General features: G+C 38.1%; 9 protein-coding genes across 9 annotated transcripts; 5 read left to right on the forward strand and 4 right to left on the reverse strand.

The window, feature by feature from the left end:
• On the forward strand, positions 1,038 to 2,657 carry LOC104780590 (putative DNA glycosylase At3g47830). The gene is made up of 4 exons (XM_010505091.2): positions 1,038 to 1,486; positions 1,804 to 2,004; positions 2,155 to 2,211; positions 2,306 to 2,657. The coding sequence occupies exons 1-4, from the start codon at positions 1,097 to 1,099 to the stop codon at positions 2,552 to 2,554; spliced, it is 897 nt and encodes a 298-aa protein (XP_010503393.1). The 5' UTR covers positions 1,038 to 1,096; the 3' UTR covers positions 2,555 to 2,657.
• On the forward strand, positions 2,815 to 4,113 carry LOC104780589 (succinate dehydrogenase subunit 7A, mitochondrial). Its single transcript, XM_010505089.2, has 4 exons — positions 2,815 to 2,942; positions 3,027 to 3,095; positions 3,392 to 3,494; positions 3,813 to 4,113. The coding sequence occupies exons 1-4, from the start codon at positions 2,886 to 2,888 to the stop codon at positions 3,884 to 3,886; spliced, it is 303 nt and encodes a 100-aa protein (XP_010503391.1). The 5' UTR covers positions 2,815 to 2,885; the 3' UTR covers positions 3,887 to 4,113.
• On the reverse strand, positions 4,384 to 5,853 carry LOC104780591. The gene is given in 3 exon segments (XM_019244663.1): positions 4,384 to 4,520; positions 4,522 to 4,633; positions 5,816 to 5,853. Coding segments are annotated over 3 exon segments (198 nt in total). The 3' UTR covers positions 4,384 to 4,472.
• LOC104783882 (transcription factor bHLH79-like) lies at positions 10,432 to 12,351 on the reverse strand. Its single transcript, XM_019244664.1, has 6 exons — positions 12,054 to 12,351; positions 11,616 to 11,807; positions 11,423 to 11,488; positions 11,202 to 11,270; positions 11,028 to 11,105; positions 10,432 to 10,778 (listed from the first exon to the last, which is right to left on the reverse strand). The coding sequence occupies exons 3-6, from the start codon at positions 11,459 to 11,461 to the stop codon at positions 10,653 to 10,655; spliced, it is 312 nt and encodes a 103-aa protein (XP_019100209.1). The 5' UTR covers positions 11,462 to 11,488; positions 11,616 to 11,807; positions 12,054 to 12,351; the 3' UTR covers positions 10,432 to 10,652.
• On the forward strand, positions 12,534 to 14,857 carry LOC104780593 (putative pentatricopeptide repeat-containing protein At3g47840). The gene is made up of 2 exons (XM_010505094.2): positions 12,534 to 14,665; positions 14,767 to 14,857. The coding sequence occupies exon 1, from the start codon at positions 12,556 to 12,558 to the stop codon at positions 14,635 to 14,637; it is 2,082 nt and encodes a 693-aa protein (XP_010503396.1). The 5' UTR covers positions 12,534 to 12,555; the 3' UTR covers positions 14,638 to 14,665; positions 14,767 to 14,857.
• On the reverse strand, positions 14,631 to 16,601 carry LOC104780592. Its single transcript, XM_010505093.2, has 4 exons — positions 16,091 to 16,601; positions 15,501 to 15,617; positions 15,132 to 15,398; positions 14,631 to 14,968 (listed from the first exon to the last, which is right to left on the reverse strand). Exons 1-4 carry the CDS (start codon positions 16,595 to 16,597, stop codon positions 14,801 to 14,803), a joined length of 1,059 nt encoding a protein of 352 aa, XP_010503395.1. The 5' UTR covers positions 16,598 to 16,601; the 3' UTR covers positions 14,631 to 14,800.
• Positions 16,878 to 19,848, forward strand: LOC104780595 (hydroxyproline O-galactosyltransferase GALT6-like). Its single transcript, XM_010505096.2, has 7 exons — positions 16,878 to 17,903; positions 17,992 to 18,230; positions 18,333 to 18,623; positions 18,745 to 18,873; positions 18,973 to 19,146; positions 19,254 to 19,358; positions 19,448 to 19,848. Exons 1-7 carry the CDS (start codon positions 16,997 to 16,999, stop codon positions 19,658 to 19,660), a joined length of 2,058 nt encoding a protein of 685 aa, XP_010503398.1. The 5' UTR covers positions 16,878 to 16,996; the 3' UTR covers positions 19,661 to 19,848.
• Positions 19,936 to 22,948, reverse strand: LOC104780594 (formin-like protein 14). Its single transcript, XM_010505095.2, has 9 exons — positions 22,781 to 22,948; positions 22,458 to 22,551; positions 22,276 to 22,361; positions 22,118 to 22,173; positions 21,948 to 22,011; positions 21,783 to 21,864; positions 21,247 to 21,683; positions 20,535 to 21,023; positions 19,936 to 20,433 (listed from the first exon to the last, which is right to left on the reverse strand). Exons 1-9 carry the CDS (start codon positions 22,883 to 22,885, stop codon positions 20,200 to 20,202), a joined length of 1,647 nt encoding a protein of 548 aa, XP_010503397.1. The 5' UTR covers positions 22,886 to 22,948; the 3' UTR covers positions 19,936 to 20,199.
• Positions 23,113 to 24,833, forward strand: LOC104780597 (hydroxyproline O-galactosyltransferase GALT6-like). The gene is made up of 2 exons (XM_010505098.2): positions 23,113 to 24,159; positions 24,262 to 24,833. Exons 1-2 carry the CDS (start codon positions 24,125 to 24,127, stop codon positions 24,566 to 24,568), a joined length of 342 nt encoding a protein of 113 aa, XP_010503400.1. The 5' UTR covers positions 23,113 to 24,124; the 3' UTR covers positions 24,569 to 24,833.

The raw sequence follows: 24,867 nt of genomic DNA on the forward strand, positions 1-24,867 counted from the left end.
TTTTTTTTTTTTTTTTTTTTGGTCAAAACTGATGAATTTTATCTTCTTCCTTTTCTTTGGCAATTTCTTCCACCGTTTTTGCTTTCTGGTAATCGGCAAGACTTGTCCAAAGCTTCGTAAGTTTCCCATAGTAAGCTTCCACTGCTGTTCCCTTTTGGAGACAATTGGCAAGCTCCATCTTAAGTCGTTGAACCCGTTGCCCATTCTTCACCGAGAAACGCTTTTGTATATGCGTCCATAGGTCATATGCTACTTCATGGTGAGAAAGAGAACTGCTCAGATCTGGAGCCACCGTTAGTTTAATCCACGAGACGACCATAGCATTATTCGCCCACCAATCTTCAATATCATCAGAATCATCAGCCGGTTTAGGGATTGAACCATCCGCAAAACCAAACTTCTTTCTTGCCCGTAAAGCAAGTCGTATGTTCAGTGCCCACTCGTCATAGTTCGAACCTCGCAACTGTGGTTGAGAGATAACTGAGCCTGGATTATCTCCCGAAGAGAGACCATACGGATTTATCCGTCGTCGTGTGGGTTCAGCCCGTGTTGGTCGTTCCTTAGTAACAGAAGAAACCTCTTCTCTGCTAGACATGTTGTTGAGCTAGAAAGTATTTCGACAAGAATAGATCGATGATACTAATATCAAACAAAAGAGATGAGAAAACAAAACGCAAGAAAAGAGGTAGAGAAACCAAAGAGGATCGTATAACCTAAAAATTAGGTTTGCTCCATGAGAAGAAACTAAATATGTATAAAAGGTTTCTTGTTTTATTCATTCACGGGCACATCCCTTATATACATACATGAGAATAAACCCTAAGTACTTTACATATATTTGCACAAGGACATCTACACAATATAGAAATAACACATTAGATCCCTCAATAGAACCGACCCAAATATCGGAATGAACCGGAATCTAATAAATATGCATGATATTTTAGAAAACCGGAAGTAATTTTTAAAGTAAACCGATCCAGTTAGAGGAAACGCCTAAACCAATACGACGCTTGTGGGTTAAATTAAGCGCAGAAGAAAAGAACAGAGTAAACCGATACGAATTTTACACCGGCCGGTAAATTTTTTCTTCGAGATGAGCAAAGCCCAGAAGAGGAAACGCCTAAACCAAGACGACGGCGAATCAAAAACCCCGGCCAATAAATCCACCGTCGACGGCGACAATCCTTACCCCACACTTCTCAGACCTACCTCTAAAGAATGTCGAGACGTGAGAGATGCTTTGTTGTCTCTCCATGGGTTCCCCCCTGAGTTCGCCAGTTACCGCCGTAAGAGACTCCGATCACTCTCCGCCGTAGATGATCACGATACACAATGTACGGTGAAAACTGAGCCATCGGATGAAGCGGAGGAAGAGAGCGTGCTTGATGGTCTGGTAAAAATTCTTCTCTCCCAGAATACTACTGAGAGCAATTCCCAAAGAGCTTTCGCTTCTCTCAAAGCTGCGTTCCCGAAATGGGAAGATGTAAGTTCTCTTAACTGAAGGTTTTGGGAATTCAAAGTTATTGGTTAGTGAAGTTTTGTGATGTTGTGATGTTGATATAGTTATGAGTTTAGGCTAAGCTCTAATCTTGGATCAATGCATATACATAGACAGCATAGTTTAATCACTCTTCTTTTTATGTTTCCCTTGTTCATTTAAAGCATGTTACTGGGAAATTTGGGGAATCAGTGAGTTTAATTCTCCTTAAGATTTTGGTTAAAAGTTTTGAGAAAATGTATATTGACATTGTTGGTAAAGATATGTGTTGATCTTGATACTTCTTTTTGCCTCCATTGTAGGTTTTGGCTGCTGAGTCAAAATCAATTGAGAATGCTATACGCTGTGGGGGATTGGCCCCTAAAAAGGCTGTGTGTATCAAGAACATATTGAGCCGTTTGCAGAAAGAAAAAGGCGTATTGTGCTTGGAGTATCTTCGCAGTTTATCAGTAGATGAAGTGAAAACTGAGCTCTCTCAGTTTAAAGGAGTAGGACCTAAAACGGTGAAAGCTCCTCTCTCTTTTTTGACTTGATAGAAACAATTTTGAGAATCTTCTTATGCTGACACCTAACTCTTGGTGTCAAACTGTCAATGTAACAAATAACAATGAAGATGAATTTTCAAAATGAAGGTGTATTTTGATGATTGACAGGTCTCTTGTGTTCTGATGTTCAATCTCCAGCACAATGATTTCCCAGTAGACACCCATGTGAGTGTTTCTCGTAATTCTTGGTGTTTGGTATTGTGTTTTTTTTCTTTGTTTAAGCGGATAGATAATGAGATACAAAACCGACTGAAACCAGGTGTTTGAGATCGCAAAGGCGTTAGGTTGGGTCCCGAAAACAGCAGACAGGAACAAAACCTACGTTCATCTCAACCGCATGATCCCGGATGAGCTCAAGTTTGATCTGAACTGTCTGTTATATACACATGGTAAGCTCTGCAGCCATTGCAAGAAGAATGTTGCTAAGCCAAAAGCAAAAGCTAAAGCTAAAATGGCATCTCCTAGTCCTGATGATTGCCCTCTTGTGGGTTTCACTGATTTAGTCTAGATAACCAGACTTGAACTCGTTTGTTTCAGTTTGCTTCGGTGTTATGACTTTCTTAGTTTTGTGGTATATACGACACACTCGAGCGCATTAGTTTTGCATCAAATAGCAGATTCGTGACATTATAAGGAAAGAAGTCTACAAGAATTGTATATACAATATAACTTTGGGGTCAAAATGAAAATTATTCTTAAACATGGGGTAAAAGTAAAAAACGCAAAATTACAAATTTAAGTCTTATATTATTTATTTACTAGGAGCTTCTTCATCCGTCTTTGTTAATTTTGGTACCCCATCGTCTTCGTACTGCTGAAATCTTTGCTCCTCATCGGAAATGGCGTTTCTACTCAACAACACTTTGATTTCATCTCATCTCCGATCTTCTTCCCAGGTTTTGTTTTTTTTGAATCGAATCTGATTAACGGATATGGTGTTCAATTCTTTTGATTTACGACGGGATCTTTTTTTTTTGCAGAAGACGGATGGTGCTTTGGCTCAATCCCGTCGCGGATTCCATGTGGAGCTAGGAGCTCGCGAGAAAGCTGTAAGTATCTTTACATTTATCTCTGTTCTGAGGTTAGGGATCACGGAATCGATTTTGGTCAGATTAAATTGTTTAGAAAAGGAGCAATGATTCATTTTGAAGTTTGGTTTTGGAAGGATCTTTGTATGTCAAATTGGTAACTGAAGAAGGTAGTGTAATTGTTCTGTAATAGTCTCGGTGTGCAAGCGTGAAATCTGAAATTAGTGAGTCAAAGAGGGATAGGGCTCCTGTAACATTTGTTTTCTTGATTGTTTCAGTGAGATTCCTGTTTTTGTTTCATGGTTGTATTTGTTCAGCTCTTGGCTGAGGATGCCTCTTTGAGGAGATTCAAGTCGCATAAGAAAGGAGTGCACAGATTGAAGAGGGTTGGAGATGTGCTCACAGTTGTCGTTATTGCCGGTATGGAATACTATTTTCATTATGAGATTTACTGTTTTTTTTTTCTGCTATATATGCAGTTGGAAATATCCTTGGTTTGCTGAGGATGCCCTTGTGCTTCCCATCATATTTTCATATCTAGTAGTGGACGGAATAGTATGTAATATAGTAGCTGGGATTTGCATGGTGTGGATGGGACAGTCAGCCAATGGAATCTCCTTTGAATTAATGTTATTGCATTCTCAAGTGTGTGTAGCTCATATAGTTAGGGGTTGATGTCGGTGACATAGTACTGTGTGTTGTTGAGTTGAATAGCGTTTTGATGTGTGCTTGTTTCAGGATGCTGCTATGAGATCTTTGCAAGAGCAGTGATGAGAAAGGAAGCTCAGGCTGCTGCTGGAGGAAGCTCATGAGTTTTTTTTATCTCCCTTTTTTAACAATCTCATAAATTTATCTTGTTACCCTTGTTTTGGCTCTTGAAATAAGTGAAGAAACGAAAAGGATTTCGTGATCGTCCTATGGAGAAACCTTGTATTTGTTTTCCAGAAACCCAAATCGCTTTACATGAATCATAAAAGTCGGACTTGAGTGTATCACGTGAGCTCATAGATTATTGCAATCCAAATTGAACTTCTCTTGATGCTGTAACAGTACTGAAGCATTCTCTCTGCTCTTCTCTTGTATTGTAGAGGCATGCATGATTGATGGTTCATTCTTCACAGTATTGTATTGTAGAGTTTAACCGATCGTTGCTTCTGAGACTCTAAAGTAGAATTTTTGACACAGGGTTGAAAGTTATAGTTTTGTTCAATCCTTCTTCCTCCAGGTTCATGTTCTGCTGTCATCAAGCCAGTTTCTGGATTCGCAGTTTCTATATTACCTTAACAATTTATCAGTAGTTTAGTGGAAATATTGTACGAAAAGTTGGTTCAATTTATGTTATGGAACTTTTGGAATCACATTACAAATTCAGCGATGGTATTAACCAAAAAAATCCATTTATTTAATTGCTCCTATAATCGAAACAAAGATATAGTAATTGTATGAAAAGAAACAACACGCACAGCAAAGGTTCAAGGAAGCATCTGCTGTTTGAAAGATAGATAGCAACTGACTTTGGATCATTCGGGTTGTTCTTCAGATTGCTCTAACTCCAGCTTCTGCAAGGAAAAGAAAGAAGAAAGTGTTAGTAAGATACACAAAATGGATTTAGCTTTGTACAAGACATTAACTGGGGTGAAAATTACAAGTCCAGAAGGGCAAACACAATGTCATAAAGTAAGTATACAGCGAGAAGGCGAGAAGAAAAGAAAGGTCTAAGGGGTAAAAATAATTGAATACACCACATCGCATCTACCAGTTGAGTTCTATTAAGATTTGACAGGAACATCGAATTTCTCATAAACAGTTCTAAAATCTTGAGAAAACAAAATAAACAACCATGAAATTTTTCATTTTGATACTATTGTAGGTAATTTACATTGCCCATGAAACTGAATAAGGTGAATGAATATTAGCCATGGCAACAATATTAGCAACCTAATAAAAAAACACATTATTGCTCTGGATCCAAGACACAGACAAGAGGATGTGAAGGCTTTGTTGATTGGCTGGAGTTTTCAGCCTTGACTTTCAGAGGCTTCACTCTCAGTCTCAGGTATAGGTCTACTGTGTACCGATCCTATGATTGAAGATGTCATGGTCGGTAAGAGAGCACTGAGTGACAACTAATAGGGTAATGGTTGAGAATCTCTCACTAATCAAGTCACTATGGGTTGTTTTATCATGAACCTACCTCAATCATCTTCATATCTCTTACAATTCCTCACATAAAAGGCCCTTTCTATCACCTAGAACACATATCTAATATCAAAAATGGGAACAGATCTTGCTACTAGAAAGATAAAGACATCATTAGCATTAGCACAGCTGATCCATTGAGTATCTAAACCAGTAATCTCGATATCATCATTTCCAGTCTGGAAATTCCAGAGAACCCAGAGCATGTAATTCACATAGTCTATGATTAGAAATTTCCTTATTTATATAACTAAGAAGTAAGAATCTGAAGAGAGATATCATCGTTGTTGTTCATCAAACAAAAACCCTAATAACTGGTTGGTTAGCTAGCTAGCAACAATATAGAATCTGTCTTAAACCCTAAATTTGGGACTCAGCTTCAACATCAATCCAGTATCGTTCAACAAGAATCTTTCTACAAATGTTCGAATCATATTCATACTGCCGAAAAATTCACAATCATTTAACAAAAGAAGCGAAAATACAGGAAACGCGGATCCCTTCAAATTGAACAAGTGAAGGGCGAGAGAAGAAAAACATACAGATTGAGCGTTGTGCCAAGAGAGACCACGATAGACATTAAAGGAGAAAGTTCCGGTGAGGTATATGGTGGCGAGCCCTAGCCCCGCCGTGAATGCCTTGAACGACCAATCTCCAGCTCTAGTCACTATCCCCATTTATCTCTCTCTCTACTCTTACTTTTCTTTTTTTTTCCAGCTCCACCGCAGTACCGTACCGGAGATTTATTATGGTTCGATACTTCGATGCATATAATAAATATGTGTACCGGTTCAATCCAAAATTATTGATTTCTTTATATTGGTTGGTTTGGATGCGGTTTATTTTGTTCCTAGTGTACTACTATTACCTACCTAACCGGTTTAAACAAAGTATAATGTCAATCCCGTAGCGGATCAATTCCAACGAGCCTTTTAAACCACTGTAGTACTTTTTGTAGTCGACTCTATAGCTCCTCTTCAATAAACGCTGGTCACTTTTTAAATCACCGACATAATGGTTCAAATTATACTACCAGTTTACCTTTAATTTAGAATACAAGTTTGTTGTATCAACATCATCTAATTCCTAATCAATGAAGAATGAATCAACCAACAAATACACATCGTTATGAATCTTATGATTGAGAAAGTGAGTAATATATTTAGAATTTTTTTTCCTTGTTTATATATTTAATAATTTCTTTTTTTTTTCTTGTTTAGAATGTCAAATCAGATCATGGTACGCCATAGACAACACACGATTACTAAAAAGCGTTTAAATATAAAAGATTGATCATAAATTTTAAAATTATGGTTAAATTTTTCATTATTAAATTCTTATAATTTTTTTGATTAAGTTAAATTCATATGAATTTCTTTGTTAATTAAAATTTTACATGAATTTTTCTAACGAGTTTTCTTTACATCAGCAAATTTTTTGCTATTGTAAAATTATCATATAAACATTTCTCTAGCCAATTTACATGAAGCTTTGCAGGATTCAAAAATACATCATTTATGAATATTGGATTGATGTGCTTTGAAAGATGTGAGAATCTTCAAAATATATCGTGGTGCATCTGCGATTGGCCTCTGTAAATTCATTGTATAAGACATATGTAGAATAATATTATAACAAAATACGAAATAATGGTTGTGTATAACATTAATAACGAGTGTGGTATATATCATGATGCTGCAAAAAAAATAAGTCTTAGATTTGTTTGCGTTTACTAGTCAATATATTTTGAACATCAAATCAAATATTTTTTAATTGTGTTTTATGACTTAATTATCACTGTAATTTTAAATTTTTAGCTGCGTAAAATAAAAAAGATCACGAAAATAAATAAAATCAAGATCAATAGACATAATTAAAATTGTCCAACTGAAAAATGTGATTTTCTATTTTTTGTTTCAAAACGTTGAGCGGTGTATTTAATCCAGTATTTTAAATGATTTGAGTTTTACTAAATTGTTATATGATTTATTGTAATCAAATCACACAAAAAACCATGAGTTTTAGATTTTTATATTTTTAACTAAGAAAATTCTCACAAATCGTATAAATCACTAATTTAATAACACTGGATGTCATTAGATTTTTTTGAAAAATTCATTATTGAATAACATATGGTTTATAATTTTTACATAAATTATTCAAAATTCTATAATCAATACAATATGTTGTTTTTGGCCTAGAGAGAAAATTGAAAGATTGGTACTATAAAATTTGATAACCAAGGGAGAAAGTCTTAGCAAAATATATTTCGAGTATTAATTAAGCTTTGTTATGTACACATTTTACACTTGAGAAAGGAACCCAACTCCGTTCTCACTCGATCAACCTACTAATATTTTGGGAAAATTCTAACAATAAGTGAATCTTGAGCTTAAATTTGATGAGGAATGTTAAAGTTGTTGATCGGAACGTATTATCCTCCCACTGATCTATGCTTGATAAAAAAACTTATCATACTATATTATTATCTTATCACTTTATAAAATCAAGAATCAGTTTTAGAAAATGAAAAGAAAAGAAACTCATTATCGTTCCAAGTTTTAAATATGAAGCTGCTCATTCTCAAAGACAAGTGAGAATAATAAAATAGTAGAAATGGGGAAGTGAGAATTAAAAGAAAGAAAGAGAAAGAGAGCTTACAGCTATGTTATCTCCTATGGAGAAAGAATGAGGGTAGTGAAGATATAAGCCGTTGATGAGGTCTTTGATAAAACCGGTTGCAATAAACGCTGTAGTCAAAATCCCTCCAACTCCGATGAATTTACCAAAATTTTCAACGCTAACAGTAACACCAAGAATCTCGGCATTGAGAACGGCAACTAGAGCAAAAGTTGTCAAGGATATGATCTTGTCCTGTGACACCTCATCATCAGATCTCATCACGTTGAGAAGCTTGATGTAGTACAATTTTGTAACACTCATCACATCACCCGAATTATGTTGTAAAGAGAGGGAACCAGTGTGAGTGATATGGAGGCCGTCACCATGTTGAGTAAGATTTGCAAGATCGGAGGAGATGTGGTGCGTTGATCCACCATAGTTAGCTTTGTCGTGTAAATGTGTTTTGTAACACCTCATCAACAAGATAGTCGGCTTAGAGAATGTTTAACCCAACAAAATTACAACCATCTTAAGAGGACAAAGCTAACTGATCTCGTGATTAAGTATGTGAGTGAAAGTGTGGTTAACGAATCCAACTTTTTGTTATGTAAGTTTGTCCGTAAAACAACACAAATTTCCACGTCGTCTACAAGATCAAAGCATATGCTACTCAATATGTAATGATGTAATATTCAAAACAATGGTTTGACGAGACCAAGGAGGTCAGCAATGAAGCATATTATTAGATATATATTATGGGCGTAGTATGTTGGGCCTTTAGGATGTTATTTACATCAATGATGGTTTGTGTAAACCCAAGATAAACATGTATAAATATGGTGGTCACCTAAATAAATATGATCAAGTCAGTTCAATACCTAATTCTACATGGTATCAGAGATAGAAAAGTTCTAAAATTTTTGTTTTGATCTATAGTTTTGATTGAGAAAGTGAGCTATATATTTAGAATTTTTTTTTCCTTGTTTATATATTTAATAATTTTTTTTTTCTTGTTTAGAATGTCAAATAAGATCATGGTACACCATAGACAACACACAATTACTAAAAAGCGTTTAAGTATAAAAGATTAATCATAAATTTTAAAATTATGGTTGAATTTTTCATTCTTAATTCTTATGATTTTTTTGGTTATTTAAATTCATATGAATTTCTTTGTTAATTATAATCTTACATGAATTTTTCAAAGGAGTTTTCTTTACATCCGAATTTTTTTTGTTATTGTAAAATTATCATATAAACATTTCTCTAGCCAATTTACATGACGCTTTGCTGGATTCAAAAACACATCATTTATGAATATTGGATTGATGTCCTTTGAAGGATGTGAGAATCCCAAAATATATCGTGGTGCATCTGCGATTGGCTTATGTAAATTCATTGTATAAGACATATGTAGAATACTGTTATTACGAAATATGAAATAATGGTTGTGTATAACATTAATAACGAGTGGGGTATATCATGATGCTGCAAGAAAAATAAGTCTTAGATGGCTTTGTTTGCGTTTACTAGTCAATATATTATGAACATCAAATCAAATATTTTTTAATTGTGTTCTTTTTATGACTTAATTATCACTGTAGTTTTTAATTTTTAGCTGCGTAAAATAGAAAAGATTACGAAAATAAATAAAATCAAGATCAATAGACATAATTAAAATTGTCCAACTGAAAAAATGTGATTTTCTGTTTTTTTTTTTAAATGTTGAGCGGTGTATTTAATCCAATATTTTAAATGATTTGAGTTTTACTAAATTATTATATGATTTTAGGAAAGTTGATATGATTTATTGTAATCAAATCACACAAAAATCTTTGAGTTTTAGATTTTTATATTTTTAACTAAGAAAATTCTCACAAATCCTATAAATCACTAATTTAATAACACTGGATGTCAATAGATTTTGTATCATACTAAGAAGATTTGGCGAACTATTTAGCAAGGTGTTTCCAACTACTACTTTTAAGAAGGTACTTCATCATATTGGATATGATCATCTCGAAGATTTTAAGTGATGTACTCGTGAAGGGGAGTAAAAGCGCACTGCACTCTTTTTCCCTAAACCATGGTTTTTCCTGGTGAGATTTTTAACGAAGCTGCTACATCTCACATGCGCATTGAAAACTATACTTTTATAATGATCCTTATCTAAAGGGGAGTCTTATGAATGATTTAACGGATGTCTATTACTTTATACCAAGATATATAAAGTAATAGACATTACCCTAAACCTATTACTTTATACCAAGATGTATCTCTATATATACTCTATTATATTATCTATGGAATAAGACAAGTTTTCCCTACAAATCTATTACTTTAACAAGAAACTCATTATCTACGTCAACAACATTATTTGAGGTGTGAACTAAACAAGGTTTAAATAAGATAACCAAACTAAAAACGCAGCCGTCTTGGCTTCTCTTAAAACTACTAATCACTACGTTTGGTTCATAGGTATTGACTTTTAAAAATCCTTTTGTTGGGTGTGTGTTTTTAGGTGCAAAGGATAATAAAGACATTATCAAAGACATGATGAGTCTGTCACAGTGATTGAGTATTACAAAGGACAATAAAAAGTTGTTAATGATGAAACATATGCAGAGAGTATCTCTGGTGCATTAAACTAAATCTTTACTTCTGAGTTCTGATGATAACAGTCAGGCTTCGTCTCTATTTCCTAGTCGTACTATCTGCTAATTTATAGACACAAGACACAACCCTCAAGAAGATCAATCACGCAGTTCGTTCGAAGTTTCCATCAATCCTCATATCGAGCCAGTCCGGTTGAGACCCTAGGGCTTTGTCAGCTTCTTGTTGATCGAACAATGTTCGATGAACCTCAATCGGCAGAGTATTAAGCTGTAAAATACAACATCAATAGCTCATGCAAAAGTCAGTGGCGCTTTTTGATCCCAAAGATCAAGTAAGTTTGTAAGAGAACCAAACTACTATATATGGACCACGGAACTGTATTGACAACAGAGTATAAAGATTGATATTTTCCAGCAAATTTAGTATTGGTGATGAAACCTTATGATCAACTATTACTAAGTACTGTAATTTTAGTAGCATCGTCAGAATTTCTAAAGAAAGGAGTTTGGGGCTTACATCTCCAGAAGGGAACATTCCTACTTCCGGACCACTGCCCACATCTGAATTAACGATTTCTAGCTTCATCGATAGAAACTGCATCCAAATTCAATATTATAGCCTAATAATCATATTATAATAGGTGCAGCATTTAGAAGAAAGATATAAAGTACACAGAAATGGCTGCCATACCTCAACTTGCCGTTGCAACGACTGAATATAATTGATAATCTCATCAAGCACAAGAGCTTTTCCTATGATCTGAATCATAGAAGCATTCTTATAAATATTTCAGAAGGTGTTATAAGCATTTTGTAACAGTGGCTTCAATGGTAAAACAGCGGGTGCAGTGAGTATGAAGCAATTGTATTTTCGTGTACAGGAGCAAGACAAAAGACTTATTAGCAAGGTACCTTATTACATCCTGGAATCAAATCCTGAAGAAACTTCATCCTCTCGCTGATCTTTTCTCTTCTAGCCTGTGGAATAAAAAACCATGCGGTAGATGAACAATTTACAGATGAAAGGTTGAACATAACACTGATATGAGTAACAAAAAGAACAAGCCAATCCGCGTAACTGTAACAAACCCCTTTCAAAACATACCCGCTCTGCCAGACTGTGCCGGTCAGTAGCTTGTCCTCGTCTTGCTCTCACGTGAATATAACCCTTTGGCGGACTCTTTTCTTCGGTTCCTTTGCTTCAACAACCTGAGCTTGTTTCACCTTCAGCTCTCAAACCATTCTCAGTTTCTTCTTCAGATCCACAAACTTTCATTTTCTTCTTCCTCGAATCTTTCTGCTCAAAGATACATACATATACAACAACCATTGAGTTCAAAATCATCATAACATCATAAACTAATCACTCGTAGTCACAGAGCAACAACAATTAAGATGAGCATATGGAATCAAGTAGTTATATTTATATACAGACCAATTAAAGTTATCAACTTTACTATAAACTAATCCTAGATCCCAAGCTAACACTGTGAAATTGAGAACCAGCTTAAGCCAAGAAATGAAAATGTAAACAAAAGCTCACCAATCGAGTAACGCTGGTCAAAGGTCGTCTCTTTCTTCGTCCTCCGGTTAGCTCCGTCACCGTAGACTCCTCAGCCGCCGATATGTAACTGTTACCGGAATACCCGAATAATTCGCTTCGACTAGTGAAGTCTTGACCCGGATTGAGCGGTAATTGGATACCATAGTTCACTGAAAATGGCCAAATCTCAGAGAAGGATGACTCGTTTACTACCGGAGGATCCATTAGGAGCTCCGGATCCGACATCGGAGTACTAGTACCTTGGGAATACGGAGAAGCTTAGCGTTACCGTTTGGGGTTTTGGATAAATCAATCAGTCACTTTATCCAAAAAAAATCTCACAGAGGACCTTCTAACAGGACAACGTGCCGTTTTGGTAATCCGTGACTCTCTTTGAGAAGGACGACGTGCCGTTTTTCGTTTAACTTTGACTGGACTCTTCTTCTTCTGTCTAGTGAATGTTTTGTTTTCTTCTTCAGGTGAAAAAAAACACACTAAAGACATGATTTTGAGTGTGCGAAATGGCGGCACGATCCAACGGTTTTGTACAGCTTCGATTTCATTACTGGAGAACCGTATCTCGAATCAGGTGGTGGTCACATTTGATTCCAAGTCTCACCTTCGAAGTCTCGTCAATGCCGGGAATTTACGAGATGCTCGCCAACTGTTTGATAAAATGCCACACAGAGATGTTGTGTCATGGACAGCCATCATTAAAGGATACGTGACTGCAAACGACTCTGACGAAGCACTGGTTTTGTTCTCCTCTATGCGTCGTGTTGTTGATCCTGCCGTCGTCTCACCTGATACCTCTGTGCTAAGTGTTGCACTCAAGGCTTGTGGTCAAAGTTCCAACATTGTGTATGGAGAATCTTTACATGCTTACGCGGTGAAGACTTGGCTTCTCAGCTCTGTATTCGTGGGAAGTTCTTTGGTTGAGATGTACAAGAGAATTGGGAAGATGGACAAGAGTTGCAGAGTTTTTAGTGAGATGCCTTTTAGAAACGCTGTTACGTGGACAACAATCATAACGGGTTTGGTTCTCGCTGGTCGTTACAAGGAAGGGCTGATGTACTTTTCGAATATGATGAGACTGAATGAACCATCTGATACTTTTACATTTGCTAGTGCCTTGAAGGCTTGTGCTGGTTTACGTCAAGTTAAATATGGTAAGGAGATTCATACTCATGTGGTAGTGAGAGGCTTTGATGATACTCTCTGTGTGGCTAACTCGCTTGCTACTATGTATACTAAATGTGGGGAAATGCAGGACGGACTTTGTTTGTTTGGAAATATGAGTGACAAGGATGTTTTTTCGTGGACAAGCCTTATTGTAGCTTACAATCAAATGGGTCAAGAAGAAAAAGCTGTGGAGACGTTTATAAATATGAGAAATTCTCGAGTACCTCCTAATGAACAAACTTTTGCGTCGATTTTTTCTGCGTGTGCGAGTCTTTCTAGACTTGTGTGGGGCGAGCAGCTCCACTGTAATGTATTCTCACTAGGTCTAGGTGATTCTTTGTCAGTGAGTAACTCGTTGATGAAGATGTATTCAACATGTGGGAAGTTAGATTCTGCTTCTGTTTTGTTTCAAGGAATGAGATGCAGGGACATTATTTCGTGGAGCACGATTATTGGAGGATACTCTCAAGCCGGTTTTGGAGAAGAATCTTTTAAGTATTTCTCATGGATGAGACAAGCGGGGACAAAACCAACGGATTTTGCTCTTGCTAGTTTGTTGAGTGTTTCAGGAAACATGACAGTTCTTGAGGGAGGCAGACAAGTTCACGCGCTTGCTCTTTATCTTGGTCTAGAACAGAACCCCACGGTTCGTAGTAGTCTGATTAATATGTACTCGAAATGCGGAAGTATCAAAGAAGCTTCAAAAATATTCGAAGAAACAGATAGAGATGATATTGTTTCTTTGACAGCTATGATCAATGGATTTGCAGAACATGGAAAGAGCAAAGAAGCTATTGATCTGTTTGAGAAGAGCCTAAAGGTTGGTTTTAGACCTGACTCTGTAACTTTCATCAGCGTTCTCACCGCCTGCACTCATTCGGGACAGCTTGACCTTGGTTTTCACTATTTCAACTTGATGCAAGAGAAGTATAATATGGGACCAGCCAAGGAACATTATGGTTGTATGGTTGATCTGTTATGTAGAGCAGGAAGGCTAAGCGATGCAGAGAAGATGACCAATGACATGCCATGGAAGAAGGACGATGTAGTCTGGACCACACTTCTCATTGCGTGTAGGGCCAAAGGAGACACTGAACGTGGGAGAAGGGCGGCCGAGAGGATTCTAGAGCTGGATCCTACTTCTGCAACTGCACTTGTAACACTAGCCAATATATATTCAGGTACAGGGAACTTGGAAGAAGCTGCAAACGTAAGGAAAGATATGAAATCTAAAGGCGTGATCAAGGAGCCGGGATGGTCATCAATTAAGATTCAGGATCGCGATTCAGCGTTTGTATCTGGCGATCGGCTCCATCCTCAAAATGAAGCTATATACAATACCTTGGAATTAGTAGTATATGGTGCAATAAAAAGAGCTTTTGGGATTTATTCATATACGTGAAAAAACAACAATGACCCTTTGAGAAACGGTGATTCTTCCTGATTATATTAGTTTGCACTTTGCAGTAATAATATTATTAAGATATGGATGAGTCTGATTTATACATCAATCAATATGAACACGTTACAGCTATGAAAACCAAAAAAAGACAGAGGAGGAGCTGCTAATTCCATGGACTCTGAAGCCGTGATTCTCTGAAAACAGAAGTGCCACCAGAACCAGCTGGTGAAGGAGATGAAGCAATGTAGTTTGTTCCAGATGCAGAGACAGTGACTGCAGCACCATGTTGAGAAGGAGCCACTCGTGGACTCCATCGAGAAGTATGTGGAACCTGAGAAACAATAAGAACAGCCAATCATCATCATATACATATATGAATGCAAAACCAGAGATTGAGCAAGAAGAAAAGAGAGCCTAGGTTTTATTTTGGATCCAACGATTCTAAGTAATTTGTTTATATTGTTGTATAAGATGAAGGAGAATTGAATATATACCATATTGTGCTGTGAAAAGGCTGCTGCTCTTCTGAGAGGAGATTCAGATGACGAAGAAGCACCACAAAGTCGTTGCACAGTACGAATTTGAGCACTATTATGATTCGCTGCATCATCAGTTTCTCCACCTTCCATGTGAGTACCAGCATTACCTCCCGAGTCATTAGAGACATCCACATGGAGTGGAAGAGCAGGACGAGTCGCTGCTGTCGTTCCTTGCTGTTGCATGTAGCTGCGTCTTTTCAATTCTTCCTCAGCATTTAATATCTGCGTATCCGTTAAGTAATTTGACATGTATTATTACATCGATATTGGTACATAGAGCTGAAGCACTTTTATATAGAGAGAAGAGCAGACACTGGGACTGACCTGCTTAAGCACTTGGACTAGATTGTGTTTCTTTGCATTCAACACTTGTAACCTGTCCTCCACTTCTTTCCGTTTAATCTCTATTTCGGTTGGTACTTTTTCGATTGTTTCAATTGCCTGTTTCGCAAGGAGATAATGCAGTCACGAAACGCAAAACATTAAAGCTATTAGACTTTTTTTGATTGATGGCAATTTGAGATACAGGAAAACAAAACAACTTCACAGATTAATAACAACTACGACCCATATTGGTAACTCTCTTGCGGCTAATTGTTTCATCTATAAGACTTGTTACGTGACAACAACATCCATCAATGCAACTTAAGCTACTTGAGGACACACGTCAAAGCTTGTAACAATGGCGGCTTCGCTTCAACAGTGGCTACTCTACAATTCAACAAATCCGCCACTAATACTGATAAATTCACCTAAACTGATCTAGTTTTCCCAATATTCCTATCTACTTCACCTAGCTCTCCACAAATCTCTCAACGAAGATGATATGTTCAGCTTCAAATCACCTAAGTTATACTCAAATTCCATAGTAGGATCATAAAGAAGTTGAAAATATCAAAGAAACCTAAACATACCTCGACCTTCTCGTTGGCTGCATCTTCCTGTGGCACATTATCAGCTTCCTTCGATTCCTTCACTCCTGCGGGAAGACCTCCGCCGTCTGTTCTAGCTCCTTCAAAACCTCTGTCGTTTTCGTCTTCCCTAACCTGATTCCCACAAACCTCCTCTCTCTTCACCTCAACTAGCTTCTGCTTCCCAGAAGAACCGTTCTCTTCAGATGGAAGAATCGGATCCTCCTGATCGGTAACCAATTCAGTCTTGACGGTAAGGTTGGCGTTAGGGTTGGAATCAACGGGGAGACGAGAAAGGGCTCGTTTACGGCGATGAAGGAGAGATTTGAAATCCTTTCTCGAGAGATTATGGTCCGGCATCCTCCACTCGCGTTTTACGTCGGGAACTTTGTGAAGGTTGCCTCTGTACATTGAAATCGCCACCATCGTCTTCTTCGGGGTTTCCGTTCGTCGGATTCGCCGTTTCGTTCTGTTTCCATGGTCATATGACGATGGGGTTTCGGCTTGCATGACGTTTTGCTCTGAGAGGTGAGAAACGTGCGTCGTTTTTTTTAGAGTAAACTTTATTAAGTAAAACACAAACTACGAAATTAGACCGCTGAAAGCCCCAAACTAAGCCCATTACTATTCAAAAAACAAAAGAAAGCCTAGAGTCAAGAGGAGATGAAAACACTATTTTTCCTCAATTATTAAATAAAAAAAAAATATGGCTACCGTTTTCAAAATAATGCCGTTGAGAAAGAGAAATCCAACAATCTTTAAATTTTGAAAAAACATTAAAAATAAAAATACACTGAATAAACAAACTTGTTCATCATCATCTCTTCAAATCAGTTCACTGTGAAATTGATTTGAATCCGTTCTTAATTTATGATTTATGTGGATAATTCGAGAAAAAACAAGTAAGCAATGAGGAACTCGAAGCTATCAAAACCAAACAAGTCTGAAAATTTAGTAATGTTCGTTTCTCTCAGCAAGAAGAGATGGGTTCAGATACTAATGGTGGTTGGTCTACTACTGTACATACTTCTAGTCACCACGCTCGAAATCCCCGTCGTCTACAGAAACGGGTTCAATGCCTTATCACAGGATCGGTTAACCCGACCCGAGAAGCTCCGTAGCGAGTGGGATTTGCAAGAGAGGTCAGCTCCGGGTCGTCCCATCAGGAGATTAATCTACCGAGAAACAGAATCGGAAGCGCCTGCTCGAGCTCTGGTTAGCTCAGAACTGAGAAGAACGGTACGGATTACATCCGGGTTGAAGTTTGACCCGGAAACATTCGACCCGAGTAGTAAAGATGAGTCCTTTGAGCTCCATGAATCGGCCAAGGTAGCTTGGGAAGTTGGTGGGAAGCTGTGGGAAGAGCTTGAATCTGGGAAAACCTTAAACACTTTGAAAGAGGAGGAGAGGAAGAAGGTTAAGAACCATGGCTCGAGTTCTTGCCCGCTCTCGGTTTCGTTATCCGGGTCGGATCTTTTGGCTCGTGGGAACCTCATTGAGCTTCCTTGTGGGTTAGCATTGGGATCACACATCACAGTGGTGGCGAAGCCACGCGCTGCTCACTCAGAGATGGACCCGAAGATAACAATGTTGAACGGAGAAGATGAAGCTGTGAAGGTTTCACAGTTTATGTTGGAGCTGCAGGGGTTGAAGGCAGTGGAAGGGGAAGATCCACCTCGGATTCTTCACTTCAATCCTAGGCTTAAAGGTGATTGGAGTGGTAAGCCTGTGATTGAGCAGAACACTTGTTATAGGATGCAGTGGAGCTCGGCTCAAAGATGTGAAGGTTGGAGATCTAGTGATGATGAAGAAGCAGGTGAGTTCAATGTACTGTCTTACTTTATTAGTAGTTAGTGTTGCTTGAGTTTTAGACAAACGACCAAAGAATGACCTTTGTTTCACAGTTGATGGTCAGGTTAAGTGCGAGAAGTGGGTTCAAGAAGATTTTATTTCTTCTAAAGAAGAGACTAACACGGCAACATGGTGGTTGAGTCGTTTTATTCGCCGGAGTAAGAAAGTAACAATAGAATGGCCATTTCCATTCACTGAGGACAAGCTCTTCGTGCTTACACTAACTGCTGGATTGGAGGGTTATCACGTTAGTGTTGATGGGAGGCATGTCACATCCTTCCCTTACCGAACTGTAAGTGATGCTTCCTTCAGAACACTCTTTGAATTGCTTTTGGAACAGTAATAAAAGATCAGAAAATGATATTTGTTTGTGTGTGCTTTTGACTATATGAAGGTTTTTACACTTGCGGATGCTACTGGTCTAACTGTTACTGGGGATATAGATGTTGACTCTGTTTTTGCTGGCAATCTCCCAACCTCGCACCCTAATTTTGCTCCTCAGAGGTATCTTGAGCTCTCAAGCAACTGGCAGGCCCCATCAATACATGATGAAGAAGTTGAGTTGTTCATTGGTGTTCTTTCTGCGGGTAATCATTTTGCTGAGCGGATGGCCGTGAGAAAGTCTTGGATGCAGCATAAACTCATCAGATCTTCCAAAGTAGTGGCTCGGTTCTTTGTGGCATTGGTATGTTTAGCATAGTTGCAGTGAGGTTCTATGAGGCTAGTCGTTTTAGATCTTCTTGATCAGGATTGGAATCAATAAATTTTTCAAACAAATTGATGCTGAGTGTTTGGTATAAACGTAGCACTCGAGGAAGTCAGTCAATGTGGAGCTAAAGAAGGAAGCTGAATTCTTTGGGGACATAGTTATAGTACCTTACATGGACAGCTATGACCTGGTTGTTCAGAAAACTGTTGCAATCTGCGAGTACGGGGTGAGGTTTTTATTCTAAGAATCAACGAGTCAACAAATTTGGTGTCACTTCTTCAGTGATTCATGGATAAAACCACTTACTCAACATTTTGGTTTGCAGGCTTATCAGTTGGCTGCCAAACACATTATGAAGTGTGACGATGACACATTTGTCCGCATAGATGCGGTTCTCAGTGAAGCGAAGAAAACACCTACGGATAGAAGCTTGTACATTGGCAACATCAATTATTATCACAAGCCTCTTCGCCAAGGGAAATGGGCTGTTTCATATGAGGTAATATTTGAAGAACAAGAAAAGTGATAAATTTGGTATTTTGCTTCTTTGTTCCAGAGATGTAAAAATCTCAAACTCGTACTAAATTTATTCAACGAGTTCTACAGGAATGGCCAGAGGAAGATTATCCTCCTTATGCCAATGGTCCTGGCTACATACTGTCAAGAGATATCTCCCGCTTCATCGTAAAGGAGTTTGAGCACAAACTAAGAGTAACCAATCATCTTTGTTTTAAAAAGAGTATTAGAGACAATTTATAACTATGTGATGTGTAATATACATCATTTTCATTCTGCTTTAGTTATTCAAAATGGAAGACGTGAGCATGGGAATGTGGGTGGAACAGTTCAACAACAGCGTGAAGTCTGTGGATTATGTGCACAGCTTAAAATTCTGCCAGTTTGGTTGCATAGAGAATTACTTAACAGCGCATTACCAATCGCCTAGACAGATGATCTGTCTGTGGGAGAAATTGGTCTTGACGGGCAAACCTCATTGCTGCAACTTGAGATGACACAACAGTGCGTTGTTTTGTTCTGTTTATATCGTTTGGTCGTGAGAAAAAGAAATAATTTTTTAATGAGAAAAGTTTTTGTTGCATAAAAGATGAGCGCCCGCGGTATATGTGTAGTCTAAACCTTTTAGCAGCTCAATGAATGCTTGAATCATTCATTCACATTCATTTTTCCCCCTTGATCTTGATCATATGATGCTATTTTGATTACACTTTAACCAAATTCATACTGAAGGTACCTCTATATGGTCTCAAAATGTCAACCCAACCAAATATTCTCAAAATGTTTTAGCTTTTACTTCAAAACTATCTTTTAAGAGGCAAGCTGTTTAGAGTTGCTGTATATATCAGGAGAGGCAAACTCTTGAGAGTTGGTGAAATGAATACAAAAGGTCAAGAAGATAAACAATCTTCACTTCTCCTGTGGAATCTACAATCCTTGAGGTCGTCTAGTTTCATTTTTAACTACTGAAATGTTTTAATAATCTGATCCATAAAGAAATTGCTTCATCTCCTTATGCAGTCTTATAGTTTCTATTCTAGCTATCAAGTGCTCCTAGAGCTTTCATATCCTCCAAGAAAGCGGAATAAGACTGGTCGATGCTCTGTGGCTTTGACGGTGCTGATGTGTTGGTGGCCGACGCTGGCTTTACCGGGGCAGCATAAGTTGTAATAGTCCTTGGTGTAAATCCCAGGGTGCTCACTGTCGAAGTGTTTGGCTTTGGTTTGGTTGTAGCTACTGACTCTCTTTTGACCCGAACTGATGCAGGGACCTGAATATCAGAAAACAAATCAGAATCCAAATGAATGTACAGATAAATGGGCCATATAGTTAGTTATGCACTATTTATTATTGTAAATCATGTCCACTCACCATGGATGTAAGCTCAGGTGTGTGCTGAGCAAGTGGTCTCTTGACAACCGTAGGAGCAGCAGCTTTTACATAAGATGGTTTTTGTGGCACATATGGCCTACTCATTGCATGTCCATCTTGAAAATTAGGTGGTGGTCCTCGAGGAAGTGGCGGTCTCATCATAGGAGGTGGTCGAGCATAAGGCAGCCTTGGGACTCCTAGATGACCCAACATTCCATGAGGAGCGGGTCCAGGAAGGGGGCGCATATCTGGAGGCAGCGGTGGAAAGTGTAATATCCCTGGATGCAGAAGATCAGGCTGTAAATTAGAGAGTAAAGCTGGTTGGTGCTGTTGAGGTAAGAGTGGTGGTGTAACCATTGTTGAGAAGTTAGCATCTTGAAGATTGCTACTAGTAGTATCAGAATTTAATGGACCACCATCAGATCCATTGCTTACAGGTTTCGGGGGAAGCCCAGGCGGAGGAGGAGGGATAAAAGTCACAGTAGAGACCTGCACGATGGGAACACAAAATGAATCTCGGTTTAACCTTTCTCTGATATGTAACTTCCATTAGACATTTTTGATTATTGACAACCTAATGCAGAATTTTAACAATCCACAAACTTGCTTTGTCCTAACTTATAAAAAAAATCTTTCCTCAAAATTTATGAAAGCTATCAGTCACACATTAGGATTGGTATATACTCTAGAATGAGTTTCAGTGCAAAATTACCTTATGGTCGCTGAAGGTTTGATCTGATGAGGGAAGGATATTGCTATCAGTTTCACTTCCACTAAGGCCAGGTGGAGGTAGTTGGGAAGATTGAGGAAGGGGAGGAGGTGGCGGAAGAGGAGGACGAACCGAAACCCGCTCATTTGGTGGGGGACCAGGGGGCGGTGGTGGAAAAGCAAGTCCAGTAGTTGGGACAGGAGGGTTTGGAGGCAATGGAGGTGGAGGTGGAGGTGGAATAGGCAAAGTAGAGCCTGGGCTACTGCCATCTATTAGGAGAGGTGGAGGTGGAGGTGGAATAGGCAAAGTAGAGCCTGGGCTACTGCCATCTATTAGGAGAGGTGGAGGCGGGGGAGAAGTCATTACAGCATCTTCTAACTCAATATTTGAAAATGATGCAGCACCGATAGAGGAAACACCATCTATGGGGATTCCAGGTCCTGCAACATCAACAAATCTTTTTAAGAGAGAGAAGGTAGGAAACAATACTATTTTTTTGTATGGGTAAAGAGAGGCATTTAACAAAAGAAAAAGAGTACCTATTGAGGATTTATACATGGGTGGCTTTCCAGGGGGAGGGGCACCAGTCGGGTTCAATGTAGGATGATAATAAACAGAATCCTGTCATCATACAATAGTAGTAAGGTAAGGGAAATCTAAAAGCAGGAAAGAGAAACAAAGACGAAGAGAAGCTAAGTAAGTACTTGTGGTGTTAGGTTCCTTGATCTTGCATCCTCCTCGCCAGTTCTTCGTTGTTGGGGTAGGTGGCTATATAGAAACACAAGAAACAAGATATAAATCATAGGAAGCCAAGGGCATCATCTCATAATAACTTTGAATATTGATAGAGAACTAAAGAACTCAAAAAGTTCACCTAAACATAACAGAAGTTGTAGGCTTCCCCTGCTCCTTCATTTTATCCTCATGTTCCTAGAGAAAAAAAAAACACAAAAAAAGAAAGAAGAATAAGACGACATTAAATTCCAACAATGTACTCATCCTAATAAGAAACCAAAAGGATTCTGTTTATACCTTCCTCTTCTTCACAACCATCTGCAATGTATCTTCAAGTTGTCTCTTTTTATGTTTTCTTGCTTTGTCCAACGCACCTTCAGCCTCTACACCAAATCAATTAGAACCTCTGTGTCAGTAACTTATAAGCTGATTGACATTGCAAAAACTATAGGATGATGATGATGATGATGATGACTTACTTGACATATCGAGTTTCCTGATCTGTTCCTTGATTTGTTCAGGATCCTTCTTCAAAATTCCCACCTCTCTTACTTTATATCTCACTAACTTGTTCTGCATTAGCAACAACAAAAGTATAATTAACCCACACAGCTAATAGGACATCCCTGCAATTTCTTTGTTCAAAAGACCAACAACTGCTATTGAATCTACCCAAAAAAACAAGAGCTCGAGAAGCTCATAACAACCTAAACTAAAACCATTCAGCAATTCGATTTTACAAATAAGCATCCCTAATAGAATTGTTCAAAAAATAAAAAAATCAAAAACCCTAATTACTTACACGGAATAGTTCTTTCTGTCGTTGCTCTTTGCGGAAGACATCGGTAGGGTTCATCGCCTTCCCTCCTTTCGTCTTCTTCTTCATCTTTGCTTTTTTTTTTCCCATTTCCAATTCCAATCCCAAAAAGAATTTGTAACATTTACTTCCCTTGATCGCACAATTGATGAACTTGATTTGATTCCCTACTATATATGTGCTTTTAAGTGTTTTAATAACAGATACAAATGGGCTATAATTTAATGAAAAAAGCCCATACTTGGCCCATTAAGTCATTTGGACTAAGCACGTGCGGAATAACAACACTGTAAGCTATTTTCATAGGAGAAGTAAAACTGCCGGCGGCGGATGAGAGACGCGGAGATGCTACGCCGCCGCCGCCGATCTGCAACTCTCGTTTCGGTGGTTGAATGTATTGATTCGTGTTGAGATTCTTCAGTTAATGTGATATATAAGCTATTTTGCTGAATGTGTGAAGAGATTATTAGATTAGTGTGACCTGTAGAAGGTTTCACTTAGTTATAAAAGCTAACGACTGGTTTAAATGTGTGGTTTTGTGAGAATTAGAGAGATGGGTTTTGTCTTTGTTGACGGTGGTGCTGTTAATGATACGAGTTGAATAAGAAAGCTTAAAGAAAGGAACATTGTTTGCCTTGCTTGATAAGACCTCAAGTATATAATCAGAAGACTGTTCGATATAATCAGAACACTGCAACTCTCGTTTTGGTGGTTGAATGTATTGATTCGTGTTGAGATTCTCCAGTTAGTGTGTTAGGAGATTAGATTAGTGTGATCTGTAGATGAAGCAGAAGATTTCACTTACATATGGAGCTAACGACTTGTTTAAATGTGTGGTTTTTGTGAGAATTAGTGAGAGGGTTTTGTCTTTGTTGATGGTGGATCATGGTGGTGTTAATGATACAAGTCGAATGAGAAAACCCTTTTGGCTTACTAATACTTTTGGTTTCTCTGTTGAGTGCTCCCATCTTCTTTTTAGTTTGTAACTCTTGGTTTCATCAGCATTGTAAAACTCTTTGATGCCTATGTTCTACAGAGTATTTGCTTCCTACCAGCCACTGATGCACGCAATCAATTCTGAGACATTCGATGTAGTTACCAATTCAACGCAGCCACGGTGGGATCCTATATTCGCTCTGTGAAGTTGGTTGGTTACTTGTATCTATTTATGATAAGAAAGCTTCGAGAAAGGAACATTGTTTGCCTTGCTTTTGGTTGGTTGATAAGACCTCAAGTATATAATCAGAAGATTGTTTGATATTAGATGATGTATATACACTCAGTCAGGTGTATAACCATCTGCACGGTTATCACATTAGTGTTGATGGGATGGGAGGCATGTCACATCTTTCCCTTTCCGAACTGTAAGTGATACCTTCCTTCAGAACACTCTTTAAATTGCTTTTGGAGCAGTACTAAAGATCAGAAAGTGATATTTGTTTTTGTGTGCTTTTGGCCATTTGAAGGGTTAATGCACTTGGGGATGCTACTGGTATAACTGTTACTTGGGATGTAGATGTTGACTCTGTTTTTGCTGGCTCTCTCCCAACCTCGCACCCTAATTTTGCTCCTCAGAGATATCTTGAGCTCTCAAGCAATTGGCAGGCCCCATCAATACCTGATGAAGAAGTTGAGTTATTCACTGGTATTCTTTCTGCGAGTAATCATTTTGTTGAGCGGATGGCCGTGAGGAAGTCTTGGATGCAACACAAACTCTTCAAATCTTCCAAAGTAGTGGCTCGGTTCTTTGTGGCAGTGGTAAGTTTAGCATAGTTGCAGTGAGGTTGGTTCTTTAAGGCTAGTCGTTTTAGGTCTTCTTGATTAGGGTTGGAATCAGTAACAACATTTAAACAAATTGATGCTGAATGTTTGTATAGCACTTGAGGAAGTCAGTCAATGTGAACAAATTGGTCTTGACAGGCAAACCTCATTGCTGCAACTTGAGATGACACAACAGTGCCTTGTTTTGTTCTGTTTAAATATCGCTTAGTTGTGAGAAAAAGAAATAGATTTCCAATGACAACAGGTTTTGTTGCATAAAAAATGAGCGCCTTTAATGTATATGTGTAGTC

This window comes from Camelina sativa, chromosome 4 (genome assembly GCF_000633955.1).
Source record: "Camelina sativa cultivar DH55 chromosome 4, Cs, whole genome shotgun sequence".
NCBI classification, from domain to species: Eukaryota; Viridiplantae; Streptophyta; class Magnoliopsida; order Brassicales; family Brassicaceae; genus Camelina; species Camelina sativa.